Genomic DNA, 11,479 nt, shown 5'->3' with positions numbered 1-11,479 from the left:
TTGATCTAGAATCTACCAATCTTCCCCATCTTGGACCAGGAAAAAATGAGCTACAATGGTATGACTTTCATCAACAGAGTCACAGGGCTTACTTTTAAAATCTTGTAAGCTGCAAAAAAAAAAAAAAAAGTTTCCCCCTCCAAATCCCATCATTCTTGGTGCTCAAATGTCAGCTAGCAGTGAAAGCCACCCCCATAAATACAGTTTATTAAGAGGGGAGACATTTAGAGCCATGGACGTGCTGTGCCTTTCCGAGGAAATTGCTGAAATATTCAAGGGACGAAGCTATGAAGGTTGCAAGGCCAGAGAGCTCTACTTGCTTGATTAAAAGGGGAATATTGGCTGCTGCCACTGTTTCTTCCTGCTAGCCTGCAAGAAAGAAAGGAATTCTGTTCTCCTTTTTGAGAGGAAAACATGAGTCATTGCTATAGGCTCATCTCCTTTAAAATATGCAGTTATTAAAATGTCCACCCCAAAGGACAAGCTGAATGGCATGGTACAAGGATTTTAGGATACAAGTCCCCAAAGTCCCCCCAAATGGCAGCTTTCTCACGGATTGATAAGGGGCAGCGGCGTCACTAGGGCGGGGCCAAGGGGGCCATCGGCCCTCCCCCAGAGCATTCTCATTGGCCCCAGGAAGGGGCTGGCCCTGGACAACGGAGCCTCCAGCAGCCCGCCGCATCGTGGCATGGCTGCCAGGGAGATTTCCCCCCCCTCCAGAGGAGAGAGCAGGCAAAGTAGCGCGCTTTTGGCAGGCGGCGGGGCTTCTGTGTGCCTTTGGAAGCCTCCGCTGGATATCCATCCTGAGGCCCGGCGCACCCCCGCCAGCACGGCCCAGCCTAGAGGTGTGAATGCTGGGAAGCCGGCCATGCCTCTTGGGCCGCAGCTGCATTTCCGGTCGGTATATCCTCTGATTGTGTGCGGCGCGCCCCTGGGGCCTGCCGGGCCAAACAGGAACCCCGGGAGCCGAGAGGGGTTGTGTGCGGAGGGGGTGACGCAGCCCTCCAAAAGGGGTGATGCCCAATGCGGGGGGGGGTGACTTGAATTAGTTACACCCCAGGGTGCAACCCACCCTAGTGACGCCTCTGATAAGGGGGAGGCACAAGCAGCTGGGAAGTTCTCCTGCACAAGCCCCACTGCAACAAACAGGACCTTGAGGTTTGTGCAGGAGAACTTCTCAGCCGTCAGGGCAGTGAGACTCATATTCATCCCTTCTGGTTATGCCCAATACCCACTGCTCAAAGTAATGCAGGGAATCGCTTTGCATCCTGGTGCATCTGCCTCTGCTGCTGGAAAAACCAGGCAGCTTCATTTCAAAATAGTCTCCAGGTGGGAAAAGCACATTACAGAATATTCTCCTCTGCCATGTGCACCCTTCCATACTTCCTTCTGAGCTATCTGTTTCAGTGCAACAGGCAAGTCTACCAACATTCAGAGGAAGTTCATTTTTAAAAATTGAAATGCTTATTATGCATTTTCTTCCTTTTCCCAAAGTGGTACAAATCCTTCTGCCTTTTGACCAGCCTGTTTGAGTAGATGTCCATTTGTCTGCCTTTTCCCTCTCCTTTGTGGGCCTTGTCCTCAGAGTAGATGGTAGTCAAATACTGCCAGGGTCTTGACTTTTCCTCTGTTTGTACTGTACAGCACCTGGAGCAACCGGGATCATTTTTGCCTGTCATCTTCTGCTTTGAGAATGGTCAGTGGCAGACACTGAGGGCCCAGTGTTCCTCCAAGTCTCCCTTTTAGAAAAGCAATCAGATTGCTGGGAGAAAGGGTGAAAAGCAAACCTAGCACCAACTTTAACCCAAGCAACCCTTCTTCCTGTCTGTTTTTATTTTTTCCACTGTGGTTTTCTATAATTGCTTCTCCACCAACCACTGGTGCCCTTGCAGCAACAACAGCATAAACCCAGGAAGCTTTTCACCTCCTCTAATTTTACTTTTCCTGCTGTTAGAACATCTGGGAAGGATTACTGCTCAGCTCTCCTTGGCATCCTGCCCTATGGCCCCTTCCCTTTCTCACCACCAATCAATTAGAGAGTGGCACTGCATCTTTATCCACCTCATCAGCTCTAACCTCCTGTTCTGCTTTTGGCTCTCCTCCTGCAACAGGATGGGACTTTCCTGTGTCAGATCAGGCCTCCTCAACAGGCACTTCTCTGCAGGTGGATTTCACTCCTGGCTTCTTTGGTTTACCCCTTTCTTGCTGGCACAGGGAAGTGCTTGCCACTAGTTGCATTCATGCTGCCAGGCAAGTGGAACAATGCAAGATGTTTGTCTTTAACTCACACTGAGTGCTCCTAAGCCATGGCCACCCTTAGAATCCTATTGCTCTTTTCTATACAAGTTTACAAAACTTTGCACAATTGTAGTTCATAGCACTCCTTTGCTTTCCCTCTCCCCACCAAAGCAGGGAAACAGAAGGCCAGACGTTTCCCTTGAGGAGTGTTGGTTTAAATAAGACATGTGACACAGATTTGTGTTATTGTTGGCAGTGGCATGTCTAGTAGGCTCCTACCCCACAACAGGGAACATTTGCAAAAGCAAGCGTGGCTCTCAGTCTCTCCACTGCCAGGGACTACAATTTGGACTTCTATGTTGGGAGGAAAACATCCATTTTGGAATCCAGAAGCCTCCATCCAGTTGGAAACCAAAGCTCTGGCCCAGAATGACTCTCATAAAGTGCATCTCATCAAAAATGTTGCAGCAGCCAAGTCTTCAGCAAGCCAGCTCTGGTATTAATAATTGTCTTGCTTTCCTCCCCGATTCATCGTCTTTTTTATCACACCTAAATGTTTTCTGCAAGTTAATGGCAGGATCTGGCCAGTCTCCAGAGCACTGTGCAACTAGTACTTAATTCTCAACAGGGCTTTGGACTCATCTTTCCCCTCTCCCTCTGTAGCTCCAATGCTTTTGAAACTTTTTTGAGTCAGATGGGCCTTTATTCCGAGCCATCAGGGCAACTATTCTGGTGCCAGATCATCACACATTGCTTGCAGTGCTTCTTGATCTGCAGGTGTTGCGAAGAGTTACACCAAGTCGGAGAATATGTTTGGAGGTTATGCAAGGCATTTGGGAGGAGCCCTTGGCCTAGTGTGGCCAATCTCTAGGTGGAGCCTGGAGATCTGCCAGAATGACATCTGCTCTCCAGATAGGGTTGCCAACTCTGTGTTGGAAAATATCTGGAGACTTTGGGGGTGGAGCTGGGAGAGGGCAGGGTTTGGGGAGGGGCCTCAGCATGATACAATGCCATAAAGTCCAGCCTCCAAAGCAGCCATTTTCTCCAGGGGACCTGATCTCTGCCAGGTGGAAATCAGCTGTAAAACCGTGAGATCTCCAGGCCCCTATCTCCAGACTACAGAGATCAGTTCCCCTGGACAAAACGGCTGCTTTGGAGGGCCCAGATAGGGTGCTAGTTGTTTGGCCTGCCAGAGATGATAAAAGGCAGATAGTGCAACAACTGTGACCTGGGCCTTCATAGAGAGGGTGACATCCAGATCACATGTAATAACAAGAGATATCCAGGCACTACCTGGAAGGTGGCAACTCTAGACACAGCATTGAAGCTCTCTACCAGGCCTGCCAGCTGGCCGTTAATAATATTATTAGGAAAAAGAAGTGTCATGTTATCAGCAGAGAAAAGGTGTGTGAGGGAACGTGAGTGTGTTGGCATGACTAAGCCAAATCTTTTGTGCCTGCTGAGGGGCCCTTGAGAGAGCAAAGCTGTTTATTCCGTAAGGAGGGAGTAAGGAAAAGGCATTAAACAAACAGGAGCAAAGCTTAATTTCCCTGCAGCATTGCCTGAAACTAATGGAGGGTTAAGTTATAGGCTCATGCGCAGCTCAGAAATTCCCTCTGGGCTCCCTTGGCGTTGATGCAGTGGGAGCTAAATTGGTTTGGCCTTGGCAAGCAGCAGAGACTGAGGTGGTGGGATGTGGGGGGAGAGGGAATGTGCCTCTTAGCAGTCTTTCTGTACACGGGGCATTCATCACTTCCCACGCAAGCGTGGCTGCTGCCTTTTCATTATATCTTTGAAGGCTGTTGGCTGGTCGTTGAAAGGGAAGGTGGGCAGAATCAGCCATGCTGGGCAGAAGACATCTCCAGGCTCTGATTTCTCTCTCTTTCCCCCATTGCTTTTTGAGGATGGAAAAGAATCCACCCCCGCCACCGCCAGTAGTACTGGCTAGTGTTCTTGGAGGAATGCTCTTGGGACGGGTTTACTGAGGATAGCATGTGGTTTGAGTTTTGCCTCCTCCGTGGATTTGCTGACTCTGCCAGGAAGAAACTGTAGAGAAATCAAGGAAAAGGCCTATGTTCCCTGCAATGTTTATTCCTGGTTATTGTGGAAGTATGATGATCATGCTGGTAATTGCATCTCTTAGCATGGAGGCCCAGCCCGCCCAGCCTTCTTAGGGCTGTATTCCCCTTCTCGCCAGAATGTTTTTAAAAACATCACATCCTCTTTTTGATATAAGGACACTAAGGTAGGGTTGCCTTCATCCAGGTAGTGGCTGGAGATCTCCTGGGATTACAAATGATTTCCTGGTGGCAGAGATCAGTTCACCTGGAAAAAATGGCTGCTTTGGATAGGGTTGCCAATCCCCAGTTGGGGGCAGGGGATCCCCCAGTTTTTAGGCCCTCCCCCCCACTTTAGGGTTATCAGAAAGGGAAGGGAAATGTCAGCTGGGTGCTCCATTATTCCCTATGGAGACTGGTTCCCATAGGGTATAATGAAGAATCAATCCATGAGTTTCTGGGGCTCAGAGGGGAACTATTTTTTGAAGTAGAGGCACCAACCTTCCAGCACAGCATCTGGTGCCTCTCCTCTAAACACTCTCCAAGTTTTAAAATAATTGGACCAGGGGGTCCAATTCTATGAACCCCATACAAGGTGCCCCATCCTTCATTATTTCCAATGAAGGGAATGCTTTTAAAAGATGTGTGGTCCCTTTAAATGTGATAGCCAGAACTCCCTTTGGAGTTCAATCATGCTTGTCACAACCTTGTTCCTAGCTCCACCCCAGTGTCTCCTGGCTCCACCCCCAAAGTCCCCAGATATTTCTTGAATTGGACCTGGCAACCCTAGCTTTGGAAGGTGGACCATAGGGAATTATACCCCACCAAAGTACCTCCCTTCCTCAAACCCCACCTTCCTCAGGATCCACCCCCTAAATCTCCAGGTATTTCTCAACCTGGAACTGGCAGCCCTACACCAAAGAAAACCATGTCACAAGTGTCTCTTGTGTGAAATATGAACCTAAATATTTCAGTCCTGAACTGTGATCTGAGCAACCGTGGGTGGCTGACTGCTCCAGTTTCTCTCGAACGTACAGCCTGGCTCACCAAATCATCACATCTAGTGCAATGCTGGACCTGCAGAACACAAGCAACGATGCCAGCTCTCTTCTAATGAAACGGGTTTGGCTTCTGCATGCAGCGGCAATATTAAATATGCAGAAGTTTCAAAGCCACAATAAAATAACTGTAGCTGCCACAGCATGCTATGAGAACCTTTGCTTCTGCCTGGGAACTCTTAAAAAGTGGCAAAGGAGGGAAATTAAAAGCACATTTGACACAACCTACGGCTTACATAAAAGGTTTATACAACAAAGCAAAGGGTTGTGCAGAATCCAGTCTTTCTGCAGCCCATAAGCAAAAATACTTGGCCTCAGAAAGACACAATTTCTGAAGGATCATAACTCAGGAAGGGGTTTCTGGGGGACGACATGAATGTCAGGGTACTCATTCTAGAAGACTCTGCCTTGTGCATGAACCTGACTCTACAGTTCTAGGCTGTATCTCTCAACTAGTGCTCTCTACCAGTACATCTCCATCTTTCCTCCTTTGAATTTGGAAGGGATCCTGGGACTGATTCCTCATCGGCATTTGCTCTTCCCCCATGCTTCTCCCTGAGCTGGCTCAAGTGATGGATTCTGCAGTAGTTGCTCCATGGGTGCCTCTTGTGTCATGGTTCTTTCCTATTACCATCGCAGCAACAGGATGCTGGTTTTTTGAAGTGACAGGAATGGGAGGGAGCCCCGAAGCAAGAGGAGCTGTGGAGTGACTGTAGGAGCATTGATGGCTGGTGCCAATGCAAGGAAAAGTGTGGGGGTGGAGCAAATGCCGGTGAGGAATCCGTTTGGGCCTCCTGCATGAGAGGCTGAAACTCAACAGGGGCAGCTTGTCTCAGCAGGGATAACCAGTGGTGAGGGAGGGTTGAATACCTGTTCTTGGAGACATGTGGCTGCCATCCATCCATCCATCCATCCTCATGCTAGATTGTAGCAGGAACACCTCTCTTCCATTTTGCTCACAGCTTCACATTTCAGGCATGCTGCCCTCTCATCTCATTGAGAAAGATGGTCTGTGCTCCTCCTCCCATGCCAGAGTCCTCCACAGTTATGAACAAGACTAATAGAAAGACTGTTACCCTGTTTCTTTCCCAGCAAATCACTGCTAGCAACCCCACTGAAGTTCCTTACCTGTAGCTCTTTGGAGTTGTACATAGGCTGCACCCCTGTGTCACTGGATGTTGCACTGTTGTTAGGCTATAGCAATCATTTGCAGCAGGATTTGCAGACAAGGCAATCAAGCTGCAAAATAACCACTATAGCAGGGGTGGCCAAACTTGCTTAACATAAGAATATATGTCAGATGTTTGAAAGCTGCAAGACATGAACGTCAGATGTTTGAAAGTGGAAAAAAGGAAGGAAGGAAGGAAGGAAGGAAGGAAGGAAGGAAGGAAGGAAGGAAGGAAGGAAGGAAGGAAGGAAGGAAGGAAGGAAGGAAGGAAGGAAGGCAAGTAGATGGCGGAGGGAAGTGGGAGAGAGAGGGGGAAGAAAAAAAACTTTAAGTACATTCTCCAAGCTGCCAGCTGGCTTGACTTGGAGAAGTGAATTAAAGAGAGAAATGCCTTCTTCAAGCTGGCTGATGGGGTGGTGGCGATTTCAAGAGGCACACAATATGTGTGAAAGAGCCATAGTTCAGCCACCCCTGTGCTATAGTGCAATGATAGTCCAATATCCAAGAATGTGTGGATGCAGTGTAAAGCCAGCTCACATAGCCAGTTTTGCCCTCATGCAGTGCTCTCCTAGTGTCACTACAGACATATTTGCGTGCATGCAACACATAGTGAAAGCCCTGGAACTCCTTTGCATATTAGGCCACACACCCCTGATGCAGCCTATCTTTCTAGAGCTTACAGGAGGCCCTGTATTAAGAGTCCTATAAGCTCTTGGAGGATTGACTACATCAGGGGTGTGTGAGCTAATATGCAAAGGAGTTCCTGCTACAAAAAAAGCCCTGGATATCCATAAATATCACTACTCCAACCCCCACTGCACAGACACTCATATACAAGATGCAGCTGTCCACAGAAAGTCCCATTTAAGTATTCTCCAGGCAAATGTGTCCTTGATGAGAATCATGTGGGAATAGAGATCCATTAAGCGATAACCCTGTGTTTGGGCAGCATGACTTCAGGCTGATCATGTGGCTGGACTCCATTCCGTACAAAAAGATTTCCTCATCCATAGCAAAACCAGATACCAGGGAGGGAGGTTCTGCTGATTCTGTGAGCTTGAGCAGATCATGAGAGAGAGGACAGGAAGGGTTGTATAAGTGCTTCGTTCTCGTGGCTCTGTTTTACATGTCCAGGGAAATGCTGATTCCAGTGCTCTTTTTTTGTAGAAAAAGCTTATTAGGAGCTCATTTGCATATTAGGCCACACCACCTGGCCTGAGAGCACATGGCTGTTGCATGGCAGGTCAGACCAGTCCAGCAGCTCCACTACTCTGGGCTCCAGCAGGGGGAAAAAAAGCCTTGCTGATGGCCACTTTGAGGTCAGTCAGCAGTTTTTCTCCAGGCCAGTTTGGCAAGGGATCCTGGAGGCGTTTGCCATCTTCTGGGCATGGAGCAAGGGTCACTGGGGATGTATGTGTGTGGAGGAGATATTTGTGAAGTTCCTTACTCTCTCTTGGGATGTCACCCAAGAAGAAGGAAATTCTCAGCTCAGCAAGGGTGCCCCACTGAAGGGTTTCCTGTCTGTTGCATCCTGCTTTGAGACCTTAGAAGGGGTGAGATAAGCTGCTCCTGTTGAGTTTCAGCCTGCCATGTAGGAAGCCTAGGATCCCTTCCGAATTCAAAGGTAGAAAGATGGAGATATGCTGGAAGTGAGCACTCGTTGAGAGATGCAGCCATGAACTGTAGAGTCAGGTACATACACAAGGCAGAGTTTTCTAGGATGAATAATCTGATGCTCATTCTGCAAGGGCTAAATGACCCTGGAGGTCCCTTCCAACATTTATGATTCTAGCCTACCCTATTATATGCAAAGCTGGGATGTTCAAAGAAGGATTCACTGATATCTGAGCTGCTCACGACCTAGCCTTCCCACATTACTGAGAATAAACAGGCTATGTAAGCCCTTCTGTTTTGTTTGTTTTTTAAATTAAGTGTTGATTAAACATTTTTAGGGCTTTCCCCTACTGTGTAGTGGACATGTTCCAGTCAGGGATATGTGCATGTAGTTCCCATCACGCTGGGAGAAGTGCTGCAAAAAGAGAAGGAATGGCCACGCCTCAGTGCTGCATCAGCTTATCAATCAAGATCCCCAAGTTCTCTATCCAGTACCAACCGAGCACCGCTAGCCCCAAGCCTGCTAATGTGTTGTGATTGCAATTTGTTACATCTCAGCAATTCCATCATCTTGTGACCTTAGCCAGAGTTGCTGGCACCTTTCTATGTGGGGGCGGGGGATGGTGCTGAGTCAGGCCAGGTGAGCAGCGGCTCATTTATCTCTGCCTGTGCAGAACTGGCTGGCTCTCAGAGCTTGTGGCATCTTTTGCAACCAACTTAACCTCAGTGACTGGGAATGCAGGTAGAACCCACCGTGCCTGTCTGGCTGCCATTTCAGGAAACTCTAACAATGAGTTCCATGACAAAGTTTTGCAAAGACTTTAGAGCTTTTCCCTGGGCATTAATTGTCTGGCACTCTTCTGCAGACCCCATTCATAAAGAGACTCCATTCATAAAGAGACTCCATTCATAGAGAGAGATGACATAGCCCAGTGAACAGGCCCCTGGTCTGTGTCAAAGTAGTGCTGTTCTGTCTGTGGAATGATGAGTCCTGTGCCAGGATTCAGGATGAAGCAGAAGCCCTCCCTTAGGTGTTAAGCCAAGACCATTTCATAGCACTGTTCCATGATGCTTCTTAGACACCCAGAGGACTTTAAACACCCTTTCTAAGGTCTCAAAACAGGATGCAACAAAAAGGAAACCCCTCAGTGGGGCACCCTTGCTAAGCCAAGAATTTCCTTCCTTTTGGGTGATGTCCCAAGAGTGAGTAAAGCGAAAAACTTGAAAGGGGAAGCAGAAATGCTAATTAGCAAGCAAAAGAACTGAGCTATCTTGGAGAGGGATAACATCTTAGCAAAAGGGTCTGGAAACTCTTAAGCTGTCTGCAGCAGGCCAGGTGATGAGCCACAGTGCCTCAAATATTTAAGAATAAGGAGCCCTGGCCTGGCACAGTTCCCCAGGGAGGTTCAGATACAACCAGAAATGGTCCAATAAAATGTATCATTGGTCTTTACTTACCTCATGTCCCTCACAGTATGGAATCAGAGAGCAGCTGTTTATAACCTCCAGATGCCCTGAGATCATCAGAGCAGGGCTTTTTTTGAGCAGGAATGCAGTTCCGGCTGGCTTGGCATCAAGAGGTGTGGCCTAATATGCAAATGAGTTACTGCTGTGGTTTTTCTACAAAAAAACCCCCTGCATAAGCGTATCCCTGCTCTTGGCAGCATCCCTTTAGAAAGTTAAATCTAATGAGCCCATGGCAGGATTTTCTTGGTGGTGGTGCCAGAGCTGTGGTAGCTTCCAATGTTGGGCATGGCTGAGGGGGGGGGGGGTCTCTCTAGATTTGTGATCACTCTAGATATTTAATTTCATGGATTAAGGTGTGGCATTGGTTGGGATGGTGGATGTCTTTACTGCGTGTGTGTGTGCTCTCAACCTTCCTCTTACTGCAGCCTACTTTGCAAATGTTCTTGTCACATTGCTTTATTATGTTCAATTGCACACCACAACTGAGCGCTGCAGAGCGGAAAGGCAAGTTAAGAAAAGGACACAAATAAATAATATCAACAAATAATTAAATTCAGCTTGAGTCCATGCTACCCATATCAGTGTAGGTTGTTATAGTAACAAGCATGAAACTTCCCCCAGCTTTGCATCCCACATATTCTGGGGCAAGCCAGCTGTATGACCCTGTTCCCCTTTCTCCTATCTGCTTGTGTTCATCCATGTGAAAGGGGGGGGGAGATTCTGTCCTCCAATCCTCTGATGTCAGGGTGCTCCTTTTCTTTTGGACAGGCCTTGGCAGTCACACAGTGACACCAGTAATGTCTCCCTCGACCCCTTTTGGAGAAGCACAGGCCCTTCATCACCACACAAGCAGGACAAAATTAATGCACATTTTTCTTCCTCCTCCAGGAAGGTGGAATCCTGCAGCCCACCAACGGAGTGAGAAACATCTTGGCACCAGGGTGTCTTCAGAGCTGGTATTTTTTCAGAAGTTCATTTTGCCACTGCCGCTTCTTGTTGGGGAAAGAGGCAGGGATCTTGATTTTCCGGAAGTCTTCAATGCACTTTCCCAGCTCAGACTGGAGTGCCTTCCTCTCCTCACTGATGCGTGGCACACCTGGGCAGTTCTCTAGTCCATTTTCCTTGACATTGGTGTTGCCACGGTTCCTTCGCTCTCCCATCTGCTTCACCTCTTCCAGCTTTCGGAGTGGCTTTAAGAGGTCCAGGGTGTTGGGCCGCAGTGGGACACATTCATCGGGGACTTCCGGCCATGGCAGGGACCCAAAGGATCCTGCTTCTGAAGGGGGGATTTTTTCAGGTGGAGGGGGCAGAGGCAGATCTGGTTCACAGAAGCCAGCTGTGGAAAAATCCCAGGGGGGCTTTGGGATTTGAGCTGGGTCTTGTGTTGCCACTGGCACATTGAAGAGGGGGGTACCCCCCACAGTGGCTATAGGCGCACATTCTAGGTCTATCAGCGGGATGATCTCTGCTGTGTTCACTGCAACCACTGGAAGGAAGAAGAGACGCAGCTTAGTAACCTCCATGACAAAACATTAAAGATGAAAGGCATATGCCCAGGCAAGCCTGATCTTGTCAGATCCCAGAAGTTAAGCAGTACCGACCCTGGCAAGTACTTGGATGGGAGACCTCCTTGGTATACCAGCAACTGGGAGGTAGAGGCAGGCTGCACAAAGCCACTTCTCTGAATGCCCTCCATGCCCCCGCAGGGGTCTTCAGAAGTCACCATGACTTCAAGGCATGCATGCGTATAAACACACACACACACACACACAGAGTGTGTAAAAAAATAAATAAATGAAAGCCATGACTGGGAATATAAACCAGCCTCTTTCTCTTTCTCTTTCTCTCTCTCTCTCTCTCTGCCAAATGGCACAACA

The 11,479-nt window shown here is 48.3% G+C and overlaps 1 protein-coding gene across 1 annotated transcript; it reads right to left on the bottom strand.

Annotated features, from left to right (window-relative positions):
* Positions 1-10,359: 10,359 nt before the first annotated feature.
* On the bottom strand, positions 10,360-11,125 carry LOC132578984 (BTB/POZ domain-containing protein KCTD8-like). Its single transcript, XM_060249136.1, has one exon. It carries the CDS (start codon positions 11,123-11,125, stop codon positions 10,550-10,552), a length of 576 nt encoding a protein of 191 aa, XP_060105119.1. The 3' UTR covers positions 10,360-10,549.
* Between the last annotated feature and the right edge of the window lie 354 nt (positions 11,126-11,479).

This window comes from Heteronotia binoei, chromosome 11 (genome assembly GCF_032191835.1).
Source record: "Heteronotia binoei isolate CCM8104 ecotype False Entrance Well chromosome 11, APGP_CSIRO_Hbin_v1, whole genome shotgun sequence".
Taxonomy (NCBI): Eukaryota; Metazoa; Chordata; class Lepidosauria; order Squamata; family Gekkonidae; genus Heteronotia; species Heteronotia binoei.
This window is presented reverse-complemented; position numbering and strand designations above follow the sequence as displayed.